Raw genomic sequence first — 20,671 nt, 5'->3', positions numbered from 1 at the left:
GGGATCTTCTTCTGCCTGGCTTTTTGCATAGGTGAATCATATCAAGTTTCTCTCTGCATAAAGTTTATTGAAAAGAAGGAACAAATATAACCCTGATTATAAATATTCACTCTTGCATAATGGTAATTCATCTTTTTTTATTTGATTCCACATTACTTGTAGGGTAATGGTCCACTTGCAGAGATTAACCTCTGGCGTGAAAATAATGCTACTTTAAGGGCTCTTACTGAACAGATAAAGCTCCCAGAGGTGCAAAAAGTCTTGGAAATACTGCAGGAAGCTGAATCTGAGTTTACTGGAGATTTACAGATAGTCTTAAGTGACCTCAAAAAGCATCAGATGGAAGCTCAAGATAATGCTAGATTTCTCTCAACTCTTGAACGCCATTTGAAGGTACCTGCCCTTGAGAAAACTTGGTGAAGTTTGAACTGTGCTTACCTGAGTTTGGTTTCTCTGTTGATGTAATCATCTCTTGTTTATTTTTTCACTTTTTCACAGCAATAAAGATATACTCTAGATTAACAAATTGTATTTAATTTTTAAAAAGGGCTGCTTATTTTGTATGAGTTTCAGTGGTTCAAATGTTTGAAAGCTCAGAGCTGTGAGCACTTGGTTTGTAGTCTAACCTTGGGAGTTTTGATGAAATAGCTGAACTGGGGAAAGCAAAGATTTCTCTACTGATTTTTTTAAGGTAGTTTCTACCACAAATTACAGCTGATGTTTCAAAGTTTAAATTGTATTGAAAATCATCCAAACAAAGAGTTGAGCCAAAATTTAAAATCAGGACCTAAAATAATTTGGAGCAAAAGGTGCAGATTTGCACATCTTTAACCGTCTGTGTTATTTAGGCACCAGGATGTCTCCTTATCCAGATTATTTATTTAATAATCTGACAGACTTTCATAACCTGAGGCATCTCCAGAATAAACATTAGTTTACATGAATTTGTATGTTTTCATGACATCTTATCCACAATATGCATTTCATAGAATTTATCAACTGGCACTGGGGTTGATGTTATCTCGAATGTAATCCCTTCCCTGCTGAATGCCCTGAGGCTGGTGTGGATCATGTCACGGCACTACAACAAGGATGTGCGCATGGTGCCCTTCTTGGAACGGCTTTCCTGGGCGATTTCCGAAAGAGTGCGCCGAGTCGTGGATCTGCAAACACTCCTTAAGTAAGTGCTGGGCTTCTCTTTAACTGGGCTGTATTTATTAAAAGCTTCACTTGCCTCTAAGTGCAGGAGATGATACTTCCACCAAAGAGGTGTCTGTATTTTTCAACCATCTGAAGTTGTATTAGAAGGTCAATTAAAAGTAAATTTATTTTGTAATTTTCATAAATTACTAAATCAGCCCTGAAGAAATAGGTTCTTGTCCTCTTTTGTATTGAAAGAACATGAACCAATAAAACAAATAGAATGGTAGAGGTAAAAAAGTGGCATGAATGTAACCAAAATCACTCCTCAAATAATATTGCCTTTCAAAATTACATTGAAAATAAGTTACAAGTTTTGCCTAGATTTTGTATCATTAGAATCTGCTAAACCAGGGTATATTATTCCAGTTGAGATATGATTTTTTTATCTATAGTATTTCTATCTATAATATCTTAACTGTGTTGTGTGTTGATTTAATAGACAAGACACAGCTGCTGCAAAAAAGAAAATAACAGAAGCCAAAAACACTCTTGAACAATGGAAAAAATGTTATTTTACTACTTGTGTCCAAGTTGAAGCGTCAGGAAGTAAGCGATACTGGAAATTTGATGTGAAACGTTTATTTGACAAAACGGATTATATGGTTTCAATCTGTCAAGATCTGTATGATATTTTTCAGGTAGGAATATAGACAATAAATAAAGAGATTGTGTAATCACTGTCTTCTTCTGTAGGGGAGCTTCTTTTGTGCTGTAGGTGTAGACTTGTTAACAACTTTCTGTTTTGTGTTTGAGACCTGAGTGGTGCCTTTGATTCCAAAAAACTACATTTAATGCTGGAGGTGGAATGACTTTACTCCAGGTACTGGTTGGGGACAGGTGCTGCTGTGTACATGGTGTGAACACAAGAGACTTGCAGCAAGTGTTTCACACATTTGTGATTTTCATGGGTTGCTACCTTAATGAGGTAGATAAAATACCATTTAAGTATACTATAATATAAAATTTGGCCATCTGTCAATCTGTGTATTAATTGCAGAATAACCTATGGATGGAGAGATGCTGTGTTTAGGCTAATTTAAGTCAGGGTAATTAGCAATATGGACAATCAATAAACTGTGTAAAGTGGAATGAAAAGGACTAATAACTGAGTATTATCTGTTATAACAGCTGAAGTGCTGGGCTTGTAGATTGTTGCTGTGTTTTTTCAGTGTCTCAAAATATTTGAGATTTAAATCCCAGCACAAACTGATCACTCTCTGAGTAGCTGATATTTTTAAAGGAAAAATTTAACAGTAATGTGTTCAGTGGCAGAAAAAATATTAAAAAGAAAGGTTTATGGTATGTTCTTCTGAATGAATAGGTCAATGAAGAGCTTCACAATATATTTATTCCTGAACTGATAACTGTGACAGAAAATCCAAAGGGTGTTGATGAACTACAGAGAGAAGTAAATATAGTAATTAGTGCTCTGGAAGACCTGACCTTTGATCCTTTTAGCGTGGAAAATGCACGTGACTGGGCATTCATTATGGAAGAATTTAGAGAAGATGTTCTGGTAAGTACCATGTACTTTGATTACCAAAAAATAGTAAAAATCAACTTGACTGCTCTTACTAAAAAGTATTTTCATTTTGCCACCCTTTCTTGGTTTTGCAGGATGAATTTCTAAGTGACAGGATTTCTTTGCTTTCTTCCTTTGTTTAGGATATTGAAGAAAAGATGACAAGGTTTATTGATGAATCTTTCATGACCCTTCGATCAGCAGAAACTGCTTTTGACATGCTGTTAAAATACAAACACATCCAGATTCCTGAAACTATTAATAAGCAGTTAATGAAAAAGTTCAGTGTTGTTTTGGAGCAATATTGTAAAGAGGTATTCAATTTAGGGATTTCTTATCCAGTACATGAAGTTCTTTACCTAATGAAAATCATAAATCTGTATGTGTCTAAATACCTGTGTGTACCATTTATTATGTAAAAGACTGAAAACTTTTATAAATAAACATGATAATTGCTCTCTTTTTTTGGGACCAAGTTGGAGAAATAGTCTGGTTAATTTGCTGAAATGTTCTGCACATCTGTATGTGTGAGACACTGTGTGGGAACAGGAAGGTGCTCTGAATGCAACAAGGCTTGTGGCTGTTCCACAAGATAGAGAAATAAAGACAAAATAATTATTTTTATCCTGCTGCTGGAATTAGCTTCTGAACTTGTGCTGTGTATCAGACAGTGATCGTGGACAAGCAGTGGGAAAATGATTCCTTGCAATATTTTATTCTCTTCTAGGTTGAAATTGTTGAGCAAATCTTTGTTCAGAACCTCAAGGATCCACCTCTGTACAAGAACCATCCTCCAGTGGCTGGAGCAATATCCTGGTCCCGATCCCTTTCCCATCGGATCAGACACACCATTACTCGGTTCCAAGAAGAAGAGGAGTTGCTTGCCTCTAAACGTGGACAGGAAGTATGTTGGGTCTTTTGGTACTTGATGAAGGAAGAAGCACTTTTGTAACACACTTCTAAAGATGTGAAAGTGCTCTAATGTGAGGGGAAGTCCCAAGACTTTGCACACAGCAAGCCATGTTAGATGTGAAAACTGGATTGAAACCTTCCCACTCTTTCCCAGGGAGACAGTGATGGAATCAATTACATAATTCAAGAACCCAAATTCTCCAGTGTCTGCTGTAATTACAGGGTGTTACTTGTTCTCTTATCTAATAAAAACCAGCAATCATATTGATAGACCATATGAGGACGGGTTAGTTAAACATTTCTCATGATCTTTAAAATGAGTTATACAGAGTTGTCCTTTCTAGGTGCAACAAATATATCTCCAAGTGACCAAGAAAATGGAAGAGTATGAAGATCAAAAATACCGTCAGTGGAGAGAGAGGACAGAACACGTGCTTCCATTGTTACTGAAAGACACTCTGCTGACTCTTGTTGCTGATGGGGCTGCAACAAATGTTAATCCAGAGACTTCTGAGCAGGTGAAATGTAGGAAGATTGTGTACCAGACTTCTCTGAGGGGAAAAACTGAAACCTACCTGATGGTCAGCGAGAATTTTCTGAGAGTAATATTTTAAGCACAGATTTAGAAAAAGTTTTGGGCTCAGAATTGTTTGTGATCCTTTATAAGACATAGTTCCTGAATTTATAAGAATCATAGTTCCTGGCAAATGATTGAATGGTGTTTCTCTGTGTGTTCTTCTGTGCTGTAGTTCCTGTTAATTTTTAGGTTTTGGTATAACATTTTTGAAACATTGCTATACTACTTGGAACTGAAGTTAGGTAGAGGCAGGTTTCCAGCAGAATCCTGTTCCTACTAAACTTTTGTCTGACTCTGAATTTCCAGTGGGATTTCTATTGTAACTGGTTGCAGCAGTGTGTAAACAGAGGTGATTTGGTTTGTTTCTTGTGACTGACAACTGAAAAGGTAGTTCTGTGTAATTTCTGAACTGGGAATGCTGAGGCTGCTATCAAATTTTAAAGGCATTTCCACAAGCTCTGAATGTCAGTCATTCTGACTTTTACCTTTTGCCTTATCAAATGTCTCCAAAAGCTCACCTTTACCTTGTAATGTAAGTCTGTTGCTCCTCTCCTTTCTGCTGCTTTCTTGTGTTGTAGAGCTCTGCAACAGATGAGCCTCTCACCACCAGGAAAAGTGTCTGCTTTGCTCTGAATTTTTCTCCTGAAATCCAAGAGATTATCATTGAAACAAAGTACATGGAACAGCTAGGGCTTCGAGTCCCAGAAATGGCAAGATATGTGGCATTGCAGGAAGACAAATACCTTAGGTAAGGCTGTAACAGAATATCTGCTCACATACAGGCTTATGGCTGCATTTCAAGTGATTTCACTCCAGGAACAGGCTCTGAGTCATCACAGTTTGGAAACATGAGACCCCTTAGTGATTCTTTTTTTTTAAGGGTACAATTTCTAATGGCCATTTTGCACTGATAGGCTTTTCTCTGGCACTCTTTGCATCCTTTATGCTGTAGGACTGTTATACAAATTAACAACTTGTCCAAATCTGAGAGGAGAATAATTTGCAATGAATTGTTTCTGACATTTATATTTAAGCTCATTTAAACTCACTGTTGCATTCTTCCTGGACAGCCTTGGATAAGTCAGTTGTGTCCAAATTATCACAGACATTTAGCACAGAGATGTGCCAATAAGTTCCTCAATGGATTTAAAAGTTCACCTGTTCATTTCACTAATGTACTGCAAACTGGGGCTGTCTCCATAACTTTCTGAGATGGGGCAGAAGAGGTTTGTCCAACTACTTCTGGAGCCATATGAAACTTTTCTTTGTTTTCAGTGGGAAATAAATTACTTTTATAATCAATACATATTCACTGGTTAGTTGAGCAAATTTTGCTTTATATGGAAGTCTGAATAGAATGATGGAAATTCTCTGCTCTTTGGTGGAATTTGGAGCTGTTTTTCAAGAAAATCATAATTTTTGTGTTTTCTTCTTTTGCATTTCTTGAATTCCTTAGGTACACAAATAAATTGAAAGGCATGCTGGATCGCTATCACAAATTAATGGAGATGATGAATGAAGCAGAAATCAAACTTCTTGATCACTATGTCCAAGAACTCTGGAGAATATTGAAAGCAGGACACAAAAGACTCACGTGGAAGTCTGTAGGTAATGGAGATACTATTTTAAAATAGCCTTAGACGTTTATTTTTAGTTTAAAAAGTCTCCTCAGTTCTGCAATCTGTATTTATGATGGCAGAACCTCTTGCCACAGGGGCAGAATAGCTGATCAGACAAACTCTGATCCAGGAGATATTTCTTGTGTTTTAATTATATTTAAAACAGTGGAGATGGTGAGAAACCCTTAGCAAAAAGCTGTAACGGAGCAAGATGAAGGATTAGCTGAGAAAACATCCAGTCTATGATTTTGCAGAACCATGGGTCATTCTTAGAGATAAAACATGTCTGGTTGTGGCAATTTTGATGCATTTGTGAAATACTTGTTAAAAGAGAAAAAAACCCAAATGGTTATGATTTATTTCAAGGTATTGGTGAATTTGTTGTCCAATGTACACAAAGCATTGGGAGATTAGAGTTGCTTGTCCACCAGATTCATCATATTTCTGAAGACATAAGCAGCAAACTTCGGTCTATAGAATCAACAAATCTCTTTAAGTTTCCACATTCAAAAAATGGTGACAAACGTCCTGGTAAGTCTTTATATTTTCATTTCCAAGCTCTGTGGTGTTTAATTTTTCTCTATCTGCTACTTTGTGGTTTTAGTTGCTAAGATCAACCCTTTTAATTATTACCAAAACTGGTTATAGTAGTAATTCAGGGTGTAACAGAGGATGGAACTGGCAGCGAGCTGGTTGTCTGCCAGATCTCTCTGTCACTTGAGTGGGTGATGGATCAAATTTCTTTCAACGCTTCATAGTTGTAAAAAGGTTGCTATTAAATAGTTGAATCCGATTCAAATCCATATTTCAGAGGGTTGAAATATTAATAAATTAAGCATTAATAAATGAAGATTTTTTTATCATTATATAAGATCAATTTCATGTTCACAAATAAAACGCAGGTAATTATTCCAGTGTATAAAACTGACCTTTTGCAGTTAATAATGCTAGTTTTTGTATCTGTTGCAGGAGCAAAAGAATTTTTTGACTATGTTAAGTGTGAGCAAGCAAAAGATGTGGAACAACTGGTTAGAAAGTATTCTGAAATTCCACAATTGCTAATAGAAGTGGAAAGACGAGTTGCCTATACAAACAGTGGCAAATCTCCAAAATTAGCTTCCTATTATGCATATTGGGAAAATAGGATTTATCAGGTGTTGACACAGTTAATTGTGAGGTAAGTGAATTGTTTGCTTTAATGGCTTTCCAGGTTGTCCTGGATCTGTTGATGAGTGTGTGTGCTGACATTCTGTTTGAACCCATCAGTGACTTACAGTTTTGTGAACGATTTGTATTTCTACTGATTTTTTTTTCTGTGAAGAATGGAGAACTGATAACAAGGTAGAGAGGAAACTCAAATTCTGAAAAAATGAATATTGGCATGTTGTTGGCAGAAGAGAGAAATAAGACACGTTTGCTGCAATGTGTGTAGTTGCACTTCCCTGGTTTATCTCTAAAATCCAGGTTTTGTTCTCCTAAAAAACACGATTTTGAAAACTTGGTGTCTGGGTGCCAGGTGCCTTCCTGTACTGCATGGGACACGAGTCCAAGAACAAAGGTTTTACTTGTTCTGCAGTGGCTGAGGCTTTTCTTACAAGCAAGGTGTTATTGCAATACAGCATTGCAGCTTTGTTGTAATATCTATCTAAGCTTCCCAATCATCTCTTTTTCCCATCACCCATGTTCTGTAATCTGATCCAAGTTCAGATGACTTTGCCATGATTTCTTGTCTGGGCTCTTGTAGTGAAATTGACCACAGTCTCAGGATCCTTTTGCACCGAAATATCTCCATTCATTCCTTCCAACAGCTTCTTTTAGCAAGTCAAGCTTTTACTTTAAATCAGTTTAGTGGGACAGTTTTTTCCCCAGACACATCAATGTTTCCAGCTGGGATCAGTGATAACTCAGGTTACAGATCTAAGCATGCACTTGAAAATTGCAGCCTCTCTTGGGCATGTTCCTGGAGGCAGCACCTGATTATTTCTATCTTTGACTCTGTTTTTTTTTTCCTTTCTCAGGAATTTACAGGCTTTTAATGCAACTGTTCTTGCAAATGTGCCACTGTTACAAATAGAGGCTGTTTTATCTGTTCCTGAGATAACCCTGCAACCTAATGCCAGTGAGATTGAAAAAATGATTGTGCAATCTATCCAAGACTGTGTTGAGGTCACTAAGGTGATTTTTGATAAAGATTTCTTTTTGTTTCCAGAGTTTGCTTGTGATTATAATGAACTAATCTTATTTTATGCTTGGGTAAGTGTAAATGTCAAAGGGGAGATTCATATTGCTTTATTTTGAAATCAAAATATCCAGTTCATTGTTCTAATTTTACAAACTGATGATCAAGGGAAAAAATCCATACGATTTTTACTCAGGTAAAATTGTTGATGACTTTTTAGCAGTTTTGGCAATGTAAGGACATGATTTGGTTCTGTAAATCAGCATACATCAGAAGGAAGTACTTCTCAGATTGCACTGCAGATGTTGCTTTCTGATGTATGAATAAGCTGGTGGAATAAGGAATGTGAGTGTCCTCCTCTACATTATGCTACATTAGAAGCAGCAGAAAAAAACAGTTCAGAAAATGTTAGAGAAAGCAAATATCTAGATTAGGTATCTAACTTAACTGGAAATGATGTAGCCATATTTTCCTGCATAAATAGTTTCACACTGAGCTGCTTTCCTGAGAAGAAGCCAAATAATGTGACATGGTTCCTGCCCTCTGCTGATGGACAAATTATTCCAGATGTCACCTTAAATGAATACATTTAGTTTAAGTGTGCTTTTTGTGCTCAGATTTGCTGTTCTCTACTGCTGCATTCAAACTGAGCCAATACCTTTTCCTCTCTGTCATGCTATATTGTTGCTCAGCAGAGATTTTAGAAGCAAATTGAGTAATGCATGGAAAAGGGTTTTTTTTAGGATGAAATGAACTCTTCTTAAGTTGATGGGAAAGTGTGATCTCTTTTTTGCTGTCAGAAAAACAATTGATTTGAGAAACCATTGATATCAGTTCCTACATTGTGTACTAAATAATGGTGAACTCCTTCACTGAAAGGGAAGAAAGCATTGGAACAAACTGCCCAGGGAAGTGGTGGAGTCACCATTCCTGGAGGTTGTGTAGATGTGGCACATGAGGACATGTACAATTTAGTGGGTGACTTGACAGTCCTGGACTGCTTGGACTCAATGATATTAGAAGACTTTTCAACCTAAATGATTCTATGGGTGGTTTAACTAAAATGACTCAACAAGGTAGCTGTTTTCTGACCCTGTCTCTAAAACTTTCCAGCATTTCTTACGATGGATGCACGGTACGTGTATCGAATGCCCTCCTCAGCATGTCAAGGTGGATGAAGTTGTCACTTTCAGCTTTTACAGTGATGTCTCCCAGAGCCCTCTGGTAATTGAACAGGCTGTTCTCATCACTCAGAATGTCCACAAACTCCTGGCTTCTCTCAAGAAGTGTTTGAACCAATGGAAGAAGTATGACCTGTTGTGGAAATCAGACAAAGGCGCAGTCCTGGACCGTTTAGCTGCAGAAAAGCCTCCCTGTGTTATCTTTGATGAGCACTTACAGTTCTGTATGAAGGTAGCTCAGGAAGTAACTCAACGGCCCTTGATTAAAGATGAGCAATTTATCAGGCTTCAGCTGGCTCCTTTAGCTTCTGCAGTGCAGGAGAATGCTAAAAGCTGGCTAATGTCACTTGGGAAGTTGCTTAATGAGTTAGCAAGAGAGGAGCTCTTCAGCCTTCAAGATGAGATTCAGGTAGGTGTTTTCAGTTTGGTATTTTTGTTATCTTTATCACATAAACTAAGAAATGAATCTGGCATATTGTTTGTTTGTGTTTTGTGTTTGACTCATCATTGTAATTCTGACAATTGCTTTGTCAGTGTTGATTCTGGAAATGATCTTTACATTTTACAGAAATTATCAGAGAATGTGAATAGACCTCCTGAAACCCTGGATGATCTCAGAGTTGTCCTGAGTGCATTTGGAGTGGTCAGAGACATTGCTGTTGAGGTGGAACTGAGATACTTGGACATTGGGGAGAGATACAGAACTCTTGCAATGTACAATATTCCAGTAAGTGCATGTCTCATCAAACCTTTCAGATCTGAGCAAAGGGCACAAATGCCTCACATGTGAATGAAGAAATGTTAGCCTTTTAAGACGTGTTACAGAATGACAGTGTTGTTGAGGTTTGAAGGGATGCCTGGAGACTCTCTAGTCCAGACTCCCTTCTCAAATCACTATGCCCACTTTAAAATGGACATACGGCATGTGTTTAAATCTGATTAAGGTCGCTTCAGTACTGGTTTTGTGTTTGGCAAATTTGTAATGTGAGCACATATTCCTCACTTTCTTGTGAAAGTGTGTTTCTATTTATGTCTTGTTAGAGGTGCTACTTGTTTTGGTTTAGGTACCTGAAGAAGAGCAAGAGAAGTCTGACAGACTTAGGGAAGCATGGGAGACTCTCCTTATGGAAGCAGCAGAAGTCAGTCGCAGCCTAGATTGTAAAGGAGGTGTAAAAGAAGCATTCACAAAGGTAGTACTTGTAATTAGTATAGAAAATGATTGGAAATGGAAACTGTTTAATGGAACTATTTAAATGCTGTTCTTTTTAGGTGACAGAGCAACAAGTTGCAGACTACAGCAAAGAGACAGAAGATTTTTTCCAGAAACTCTTGACTGAGGGGCCTGGTGTTGTTGGGGATGATCTTGATAAAGGTAAATGGACTAATGTGTGTGAAGTGATGTTTTGAAAGTATTAGTCTTCGGACAATTCAAATTTTATATTAAAGAAGAAAATCATGCTTTCCTTATTAATATGCAGATTAATCAGCCGGGAATGTGAACATTTTTAGTACTGGAACATCTACAGACTATATGCAAATTCTGTCTTATTTCCCATGATGATCCCTGTGATGATTTATCTGGAAAAATCCCTCTCCTTTCCCAGGACTAGAACTCATGGCTATGTTTGAAAAAGAATTAGAGAGATTAGAAGAAAGGCAGCGGGAACTGGGCAGTGCTCAGAAACTTCTGGGCTTGCCAGGAACATCGTACCCAAACTTAATAAAAGCACAGCAAGAGGCAAAAGCAATGAAGGAAGTCTATGACATTTATGCAGAACAAAAGGTCAGTGTCACTGAATCTGCAGGGACACACACAACAGCAAAGGTGGGGACAAAAGAAGAGGCTGCACTGCCCCCTGATTACTGTCAACTCTGAAGCCTTTGCATGAAATAATCTATGCCCTGTGAAATTATTTTAATTAGTGTAGGACTGTCAGTGTCTCCATGGTGGGCCAAACACATCCTTTCATCAGATGGGAACAGACCTCTCCCAACCTCTAATATTTGTTGGATGCCATTTTATTGCACATGGTTCTTGATCAGTTCAGTGAAACTACTTTTGGATATAGGATGTGTACAGGTGACAGTGGGTATCTAGGCTTTAACTGTTTTTTAAGAAGTTTTATTTTTCCAAAATTTAAATTCCCTGTAAAATATGGTCCTGTTCTCCATATTCCCTTTTTACTATTTTTTATACAAGTGATTGTGTTTGGCTATGAATCTGTTCTGGACATGAACTTGTCTCTCTCTATATTTGTAAAATGTTAATACAATTACATTTTGAGGGTCAAAACTAAAAGGAAAATGATTTTTTTCCCCCATCTTAATGTCCTTGTTTGCAGGCAGCTAAAGAGAAATGGTCTCAGACACTCTGGATAAACCTCAATGTCAAGGTTCTTCAGGATGGAACCGAAGGATTTCTGAAAGCTGTTCGGAAACTGCCCAGACAAGTGCGTGGTATGGCAATATGTAAGCAACTGGATAAAAAACTGAAGGCTTTTCTAAACTCCATTCCTTTGTTGCTTGATTTGAAAAATGAAGCTTTAAGAGAAAGGTTTGTTTTGATTTATTTACACCACTATATATAGAAGTATTTGATGTGTTTTGTTAGAACTTTCAGTTTCCATTACTGGGGTCATGCTGTGTCCTGGAGCTTGGAAATTTATTTCTACCTAGTGAACTTGTGTAGTAGCATGAAAGGTGCTGCAATGACTGGGATAATTTATTTATTCAGACTAGTAGTTCTTATTTAAACAGCAGAATGCTAAACATGAGTTCATTATTATATGTTACAGTTGTTTTTGGTTTTTACTGTATTATGGTGTTAAACTAACGTGTCAATTTAAAACAGGCATTGGGAAGACCTTATGGAGAAAACAGGAACAAGGTTTGAAATGAAAACAGAAACATTCACTTTGGAAAATATGTTTGCCATGGAACTTCACAAACACACCGTGGTTATCAGCGATATAGTTGGAACTGCTGTTAAAGAACTTGCCATTGAGAAGGTAATGTATTGAATTATAGAATCATAATAAAACTATGACAACAATCAGTTTTATTTAAGATTTTTAAATTGGCATGACCGCAAGTTTGGCCGTCTTTAGGGAGCTGCCATGAGCTACGTGAGCGAAGATTTATAGCTCTGTAATGAGCTCCTACTGGCACAGGATCCTTGCAGAATTTGGTTTAGCAGCAGCATATTGGATTTCTATGATTACAGTAAGAAAGTTTGTCCTATGAAAATGGATCTGAAGAAGGATCAAGTCTCTTGCTATCATTCTTTGAAATAGATTGCTTCTTTATAAACCAGAGTTAGAAAATCTGCAAAAATTTTGCTGGATTAGCTGTTTCATTTTTTTGCTAGTATTATAGACCTCCAGTTTTTGAAGACTGAAATATGCATCTTTTTATGTTCACATGCAGGGAATGAAGGAAATAATAGAAACGTGGGAAAATATGAAATTCCCTGTAGAAGTGTACACCAAAGGCACAGAGACACGAGGCTTTATTCTGGGATCTGTAGAGGAAATTTTAGAGACCCTTGATGACAACAATGTTAACCTTCAGAGTGTTTTGGGCAGTCGCTTTGTGGGTCCTTTTCTTTCATCAGCTCAAAAATGGGAAAAAACTTTGTCATTGATTAGTGAAGTAAGCGAGGTAGGAGGAAAGTGCTGGACTAAATAATTAATGTTTGTTATTTATATCCAAATTTTCCATTGTCTTTCTGTTTTCCTCTGACGGTAACATTTGATTTGTAGATCTGGGTATCAGTTCAGAGAAAATGGATGTACCTGGAGAGCATTTTTGTTGCTGGAGATATAAGATCACAGCTTCCGGAGGAAGTCAAAATGTTTGACCGTGTAGACCAAATGTTTAAACAGGCAAGTAACTGATTTGTGATCAGCATATTTAGTGCATTTTGCTTCCAGTTCCATAGTTACTTATAGTGTTTTGTGACATGTGTAATACTGAGAATGAGGTACTATATTTAATTGATTATGAGATTAGGGAACCCAGGAATTTTGTGTTTTACTTCACATCTGTCACGACCAGAAGATTTCTGATTTAGCTAAGATGGGCAGAGGTGAGATCCTTGGCTGGCAGCATGGAGTAGGCAGAATCTCTGTTTCCTTTCATTGTTTACAGCTTTTTACTTTTACCTTGGTAAGAAGAAGCTTAGATGTGTTCCTATTGATTGAGGACCTATGTACATGCTAAGAAGGCTTTCCTGCTTCATGCCACTGTTCCCATACTGAACACATATTCCTGGTATGAATATGGCTTGCTTTTCTGTTTGCCATGTGCAAAATTGAGAGAGTACTGTGATTTTGAAATATGATGTTTGATCACTCCTTGAAGTACCATTGTGTACAGGAGCAGAGTTCAGGTACGTGCTTAAGCTGGCCTGATTGGGGATACAGGCTTGTTGGGCTTACACTTGCTTTTACAGTTGTATCTCCATAAACACATTACCTTCATGTTTTCATACAGCACTGCAGCACCACAAAACCATTTCAAAACCTTTGATTCACTTCTATAAGGACCTTTACTGCTTGTGCTGTTTGCATGCTTTGTCATTAATTAAATATAATTTAATATAACCTATTGCTGTTCAACATTTTCTAAACTCCCTTTTCTCCCTTTATAGATAATGGAAGAAACTGTAAAAGACCCGATAATAAAAAATTGCTGTGAAGCCCCAAATCGTCTGTCAGATCTCCACCATATAAATGATGTGTTGGAGAAATGCCAGAAGAGCTTGAATGATTATTTGGATTCCAAGAGAAATGCTTTCCCGAGATTTTTCTTTATATCTGATGACGAGTTGCTCAGTATCCTTGGCAGCAGCAGCGCACTCTGTGTCCAGGAACACATGATAAAGGTACAATGTCTGACTTTCCACAGTGCCTTGTGCTTTTAGGTGCTTTCGAAAGTTTAACAGACTTTACTGTACATGCTCATAAGGATGCATTAATTTTTTTTTTTGCATACAAAGAGAATCCTGGCAGCATCTTGAAGAAGCTTCTAAATAACCAGATCAGATCTCATGCACAGTCTCTGCTGCCTCTCATACTGGTTGGTAGCAGTTATGGTAGAGGAACATTCAAGATACAGCAGAATGATCTATCATAAAGAACTTCCTCATCAACTGTAGCTCCTCTTAGCTCTTATTTCCTAGGAAAAAAGAAAATCAAAGTCATTTGGACCTGATTGTTTGTTTGATATTCTGCAGTTCTGCTGCTGGGCTATACATCAGCACTTATATTTGATTACTTAGGAGTCAGATCCATTTCTCTGGAGGAGCGCTGGGGCTGCATACACTTACATTTGGAGGCTTTGTTTCTAAAATGCTGCTGAATTTCTTTGTTGGTGCATTTCAGATGTTTGATAATATAGCCTCGCTGAGGTTCAAGGACAGTGACAATGATGAGAAGATTGCCACAGCCATGATCTCAGCTGAGGGGGAGGTGATGGAGTTCCGGCAGGATGTCCCTGCTGTGGGCAGAGTGGAGAATTGGATGACAGTAGTGCTGGAGGAAATGAGACGGACCAACAGACGCCTCACCAAGGAAGCCATTTTTCGATATTGTGAAGACAGAAGCAGGTGAAACACTCAGTGTCAAGGGTAACACAAATAACCTGATATGTTAGTGATACAGAAAAGTTAAGGCATAATTTTACAACTCCTGCACAATTTAGTCTGTATTTCTCTGTGTGGAGGCATATGAATACATTCACATGCACTTTTTTAACCATCCATGAAGAATGCATAATCTCTCATATTTATTTTCCTAAATCTTGAGTTTTATTTTTGGTGGTGTGTGTTCAGTAAGTTTTTCTCACAATGAATACCACTTGGCAATTTTATACCTGGAACAAACAGCTTTTCTATTAGAATATTTCCTAGGCTTTTGAAATCTCACAGCATACTTTGATATAATTCTGTATATCTCTGAAAAGTTTGGCTTTTGTTGCAGGAACAGGAGGAACCTCTTTTTTGTTGTGTTTTTTTTTTTTTTTCTTTCCTGCTCAGCTAGTTAAAATGAACAGTAACTCAGCCTCCCTCACTGTATGTGTTTTCCATAGAGTTGATTGGATGTTGCTCTTCCAAGGCATGATGGTGCTTGCTGCTAATCAAGTGTGGTGGACTTGGGAGGTAGAGGATGTGTTTCGGAAAGTGAAAATGGGAGAAAAGCAGGCAATGAAATTTTATGCTAAAAAAATGCACAAGCAAATCGATGACCTGGTTACCCGCATTACAATGCCCTTGAGCAAAAATGACAGGAAAAAATACAACACCGTTCTCATCATCGACGTGCATGCCAGAGACATCATCGATATATTTGTCAGAGACAGGTAAGCACCACCTGCAACTCCTGAGCAAACACCAAATCTGGGAGTTGTACTGCCATCCTTTTGGCTCACGTGAGCTCTGTCTGCAGCATTCTGCAGGCTCAGGAGTTCGAGTGGGAGAGCCAGCTGCGGTTTTACTGGGAGCGCGAGCCGGACGAGCTGATGGTGCGGCAGTGCACCGCCGCCTTCTCCTACGGCTACGAGTACATGGGGCTCAACGGGCGGCTCGTCATCACCCCGCTCACCGACCGCATCTACCTCACCCTCACACAGGTGCACCCTCGAGGACGTTGTGCTAACAAGCCCTCATTATACTCAGTCACATCCTTGTTGTATTGCCTCTTCCTGCTGTCTCCCACTGTGAACGCTAAGATGTTTGTGATATCCTTCTCCCCTCGTTGCTGCAAAGACAATGTAGAAGGTGTTCACAAAGTTTAAAGTTTTGTGGACCCAAGGGTTCCTTTCTGGTTTTGTTACCAACCTAGCATAAATCTAATTCAAGCTCTGCTTTGCTTTTTTGTTTGTTTTCAAAGGCTCTATCAATGTTTTTGGGAGGAGCACCAGCAGGGCCAGCAGGTACAGGGAAGACAGAAACAACCAAGGATCTGGCCAAAGCACTGGGCTTGCTGTGTGTAGTGACAAACTGTGGAGAAGGCATGGACTTCAAAGTAAGAGTTAAAGATCTGTGTTCTCTGAAAAAATGCCAATTTCTGCTCTTTATCAGTGCCCAGGATAAGGACGTACTCTGAACTTCTACATAAGTATCTCCCTTAGAGATACCATGCTGTTTGACAATTAAATTTAGTAAAAAATGTCGATTTTTAATAAATTCCTGAAGGAATTTCAGGCCCTTTCAAGCAGAGGAGCAATGGCTGTATGGTATGTGTTTAAGTTTATGATAGGCAATCTGCACTTGGCAAGTAATTATTGCAAGACCTTATGACTGCTAAACATCCAGAGGTTTATCCATCATTAAGTATTTTAGCGTGTTCCAAAGTTTTTTGACACTGAATGTTTTATGTAGTCACTGCTGAGAAGCTTTTCTTGTTGTTCCTTTCAGGCAATGGGTAAAATTTTCTCAGGCCTTGCCCAGTGTGGTGCATGGGGATGCTTTGATGAATTCAATCGCATCGACGCTTCCGTGCTTTCAGTCATTTCTTCCCAGATTCAGACGATCCGAAACGCTTTAATGAATGGGTGGACAAGATTTCAGGTAAACATTAAAAAAGAAGAGTAGTTGTGAAGGCTGATCTTGGTTTTCAGGGCAAGATACAGGTTTAGACCCCATCATTAGATCAAAGGGCTGCTGCTTCTGTATTTAGTTTGTGCTGAACATTTCAAACTCCTGAGTATGTACTTTCAGATTGAAAGATATTAAATCCTTGCTGATTGCCTAATCCTTTGCTAGGTTCTTCTTCTTTGTGAAGTGAGATAAAAGTGATCTTAATTGGATAATAGCAAGTAAATGGGGTAATAGTCCAGTAGTAATGAGGAACAGCAGTAATTTAACTTGATGTGGATTGTGAGGCTTTATTTACTGAGGCTTGTGAAATATCTCAAAGAAGGTGCATTCATCCCACTGTTTGTATCAGGATGACTTTCTAAAGCTAAATATTTTAGCACTTTGTCCTAAGTGGGTGCCCTAGTATTATTGGTTTTCTCTTTGAGCAAATAGTATTGTTTTTTTTAGTTACTAATTCACATTGTTCTAATGTTTTCTTACGCCTTTAGTTTGAAGGACAGGAGATTTCCCTCGATAGGCGTATTGGCATTTTCATTACAATGAATCCTGGTTATGCCGGCCGGACTGAGCTCCCTGAGTCTGTAAAAGCTCTGTTCAGGCCTGTGGTTGTTATTGTACCAGATCTTCAGCAGATCTGTGAAATAATGCTGTTTTCTGAAGGGTTCCTTACAGCAAAGGTAAGAAAATCCTATTGTTACTCATACCCATGTACCCACCCATGTTTGCATGGCCAGTAGCAACATTTGTGATCGTTTAAATTGAATCTCAAACAGGTCCTTGCCAAAAAGATGACAGTGCTGTACAAGCTGGCAAGGGAACAGCTTTCTAAACAACATCACTATGATTTTGGACTGCGGGCCCTTAAGTCAGTGTTGGTAATGGCTGGAGAACTGAAAAGAGGATCAGCAGACCTCAGTGAGGTAGATTTGCTGCTTAGTTACCCTTGGCATATAATCTTTTTTCATGAGAAAGGGAATATGTTTCCCCATCTGATGTAGTTTGTTTGGTTTGGAAATAGGAATATTGGTGGTTTTTGTCTTATTATTTCCCTTCATTCTTATTGAGTTCCATTGTGCTTTCTGCCATTAGAACTCCAGTCAAAGTAGGGAAATCTATGGAAAATGAGGTATTTTCCTGCTTGTTAAGTCCAGGATGCAAATAGCCAGATGAATATCTCTGGATGACTAACAAAAACTGGTTTTTGAACAGTGAGTGCTCCAGCTTAGGGAAGCTGTGGAGTGGGCCACTGCAGCCATTTGGCATTTGATTAATATGGTAGACAAAGGCAGTGTATTATTCTTAGTTATTGATATACTTAATCCATATAAAATAACCTCTGTTTTTCCATTAGGAACTGATGACAAAAAAAACATTCTAAAAACTGCACTGAAATAATCAAACAATAGTTTGGAAAGAATTAAAGTTTTGCAGTACCTCATTTTAGCTGATAAGTTAACTATTTTGTAATGATTGATTTTGCTGTGTTTTGTCTAGGATGTTGTACTAATGAGAGCTCTGCGAGATATGAATCTTCCTAAATTTGTGTTTGAAGATGTACCTCTCTTCCTTGGCCTAATCTCTGACTTGTTTCCTGGCCTGGATTGCCCTCGAGTCCGCTACCCTGACTTTAATGATGCTGTAGAACAAGTGCTGGAAGAACGAGGTTATATCGTTCTACCAGTCCAGGTATAAAAAAAGTTAATTGCTTCGGGTTTTGTTGTAAATGTGAGGCTGCAGGTACATTGTTGCACCCTGGAGTGGCTCCAGGAAAATGTATCTGATATAGACCAGCTGCTAATCTTGTTCACAGAGTTATGACAGTAATCTACTGAATCCATGTTTATTTTTCAGGTGGATAAAGTAATTCAGATGTATGAGACAATGTTAACTCGTCACACTACAATGGTAGTTGGACCTACTGGAGGTGGCAAGACAGTTGTTATTAAAACCTTGTGCCAGGCCCAAAACAAGTGAGTGTAGAATGTAAACCAGGCTGTAAAATGGCACAGTCTGTATTACTCAGCCCTGTCCAGCCATGACAGGATCAACAGCTGCCCAGAGTATTTGCTTGGGTTGACATGAGATGATAGTGTGACATTTTACTGTTGCTTTTCTTGCTGTATCTTTAGGCTGGGATTATTGACAAAGCTTTACACACTGAACCCTAAAGCTATGAGTGTGATTGAGCTGTATGGGATCCTTGACCCTGTCACACGAGACTGGACAGATGGAGTCCTGTCAAACATTTTTCGGGATATCAACAGACCCACTGACAAGAAAGAGCGAAGGTAGGCAGCTAGAAATCGTTGAGGTGTGTTTGAGGTCCTGGGTTTTACATAAATTAAAAAAAAAAAATTGATATGGCACTATTTAAAAAAACAAATGCTAAATAAATAGAAAGTGTCCAGGGGTGTTTCTGTCTCCTGTGAGTTCCTAGTCTCAGTGAAATCATGCAATTATAAAAAATGAATGGTAGACTTCAAAATACTTGGACTGGCAATGACACCATTGTTTGACACTTCTAAATTCAGAAATATGTTAGGAAAATTGAAGATCAGTCAGTGCCCCATGGCTCTTGTACACAGGTACATTCTCTTTGATGGAGATGTGGATGCTCTCTGGGTTGAAAACATGAATTCTGTCATGGATGACAACAAGTTACTGACCCTGGCAAATGGGGAGCGGATTAGGCTTCAGGCACACTGTGCTTTGTTGTTTGAGGTAAGAAATAACTGTACCATTTAATACACAGGAAGGGTTAGCTGCAGATGGGACTTCAAGGCCTGAAAAGCAGTTAGTTTACCATTATCCTGTGTGATTATATTATAGGTTGGGGACTTACAGTATGCATCTCCTGCCACAGTATCCCGCTGCGGAATGGTGTTTGTAGATCCTAAAAATCTGAGATATGAGCCCTACTGGCAGAAGTGGGTCAAAGGAAGAGAAAATGAGGTGGGAATTTCTGCACTTGTTCAGAGTATTTGTATTGAAAAGTGTAGATGGTCTTTGGTAGAATGGATTCCTTCAAGAACAATCATATCTTGTCATCCAGGTAATGATGGGAAGCTCTGCTGTCAAATTGACAATGAATTATTGTCTTTTTTGTGTTCCTTAGCAAGAGAAAGTGGAATTGGATCGTCTCTTTCAAAAGTATGTGCCTCACCTTATTGATATGATTATAGAAGGAATTGTGGATGGCAAACAGGAACGAAAGCTGAAGACTATCATTCCTCAAACAGATTTAAATATGGTAAGAAACAGAGAATAAAGATTGAACATGTTTAACTAAAAAGAAAACAGAATTATGGAGAAAATAAGACCTTCCCAAAGAAAGAACGGGAGGTGAGTCTGTGCTGAAATGTCAGTTTGCTACTGATGAGCACAAAGAGACACCAAACCAATCAGCACCTAACAATGCTCTTCTTAATACATACAGCAGTAGATCCACATGTAAGAACAAAAGACCAGCAATCAGCTGAAAACATATTAAGAGATGTCATGCATCTAAAGGGCAACTTTCTTTACAGATTTGTCCTTTTTCCAACAGATTGTGCAGTTGACTGTGATGCTGGATGCCCTGCTTGTACAGCCTGAAAACCCTGATGTTCTGGAGTGTTTTTTCTTGGAAGCTTTGTATTGCTCCTTAGGTGCTTCTCTTCTTGATGCTGGGAGAATTAAATTTGATGAAAACGTTAAACGTATTTCCTGCATGACTATTGTTCAGGGTGAGGATGTCCTGGCTAAACCAGGGGAGCTGCCAGGTAGGATCTTGTAATAGTTTAATCTGAATCCCATTAATTGTAATAGAAAAGTGATAGTTTTCATGAAAGTGCTAGAGTAGAGGAATTTTGATTGATAACTTAGTGGGTTAAATTACT

At 38.3% G+C, this 20,671-nt stretch overlaps 1 protein-coding gene across 1 annotated transcript in view; it reads left to right on the top strand.

The window, feature by feature from the left end:
• DNAH10 (dynein axonemal heavy chain 10) overlaps window positions 1-20,671 on the top strand; it is a 49,885-nt gene that overhangs the window by 2,925 nt on the left and 26,289 nt on the right. Inside the window, exons 6-41 of the mRNA XM_053993760.1 lie at window positions 163-393; window positions 990-1,180; window positions 1,643-1,841; window positions 2,525-2,719; window positions 2,869-3,039; window positions 3,453-3,629; window positions 3,982-4,155; window positions 4,793-4,962; window positions 5,671-5,822; window positions 6,200-6,364; window positions 6,803-7,010; window positions 7,852-8,008; window positions 9,126-9,602; window positions 9,762-9,920; window positions 10,258-10,383; window positions 10,463-10,565; window positions 10,798-10,976; window positions 11,536-11,747; window positions 12,045-12,201; window positions 12,620-12,853; window positions 12,955-13,077; window positions 13,845-14,078; window positions 14,578-14,801; window positions 15,284-15,553; window positions 15,640-15,823; window positions 16,084-16,218; window positions 16,611-16,763; window positions 17,282-17,470; window positions 17,567-17,713; window positions 18,288-18,479; window positions 18,645-18,763; window positions 18,923-19,081; window positions 19,379-19,514; window positions 19,623-19,745; window positions 19,909-20,043; window positions 20,341-20,554. Of these exons, the coding sequence (XP_053849735.1) occupies window positions 163-393; window positions 990-1,180; window positions 1,643-1,841; window positions 2,525-2,719; window positions 2,869-3,039; window positions 3,453-3,629; window positions 3,982-4,155; window positions 4,793-4,962; window positions 5,671-5,822; window positions 6,200-6,364; window positions 6,803-7,010; window positions 7,852-8,008; window positions 9,126-9,602; window positions 9,762-9,920; window positions 10,258-10,383; window positions 10,463-10,565; window positions 10,798-10,976; window positions 11,536-11,747; window positions 12,045-12,201; window positions 12,620-12,853; window positions 12,955-13,077; window positions 13,845-14,078; window positions 14,578-14,801; window positions 15,284-15,553; window positions 15,640-15,823; window positions 16,084-16,218; window positions 16,611-16,763; window positions 17,282-17,470; window positions 17,567-17,713; window positions 18,288-18,479; window positions 18,645-18,763; window positions 18,923-19,081; window positions 19,379-19,514; window positions 19,623-19,745; window positions 19,909-20,043; window positions 20,341-20,554 (6,574 nt within the window). The remainder of the gene's footprint in view (window positions 1-162; window positions 394-989; window positions 1,181-1,642; window positions 1,842-2,524; window positions 2,720-2,868; window positions 3,040-3,452; window positions 3,630-3,981; window positions 4,156-4,792; window positions 4,963-5,670; window positions 5,823-6,199; window positions 6,365-6,802; window positions 7,011-7,851; window positions 8,009-9,125; window positions 9,603-9,761; window positions 9,921-10,257; window positions 10,384-10,462; window positions 10,566-10,797; window positions 10,977-11,535; window positions 11,748-12,044; window positions 12,202-12,619; window positions 12,854-12,954; window positions 13,078-13,844; window positions 14,079-14,577; window positions 14,802-15,283; window positions 15,554-15,639; window positions 15,824-16,083; window positions 16,219-16,610; window positions 16,764-17,281; window positions 17,471-17,566; window positions 17,714-18,287; window positions 18,480-18,644; window positions 18,764-18,922; window positions 19,082-19,378; window positions 19,515-19,622; window positions 19,746-19,908; window positions 20,044-20,340; window positions 20,555-20,671) is intronic.

Source organism: Vidua macroura, chromosome 18 (genome assembly GCF_024509145.1).
Source record: "Vidua macroura isolate BioBank_ID:100142 chromosome 18, ASM2450914v1, whole genome shotgun sequence".
Lineage (NCBI taxonomy): Eukaryota > Metazoa > Chordata > Aves > Passeriformes > Viduidae > Vidua > Vidua macroura.
Note: the sequence above shows the minus strand (reverse complement) of the source record. Positions and strands in the feature narration are given on the sequence as shown.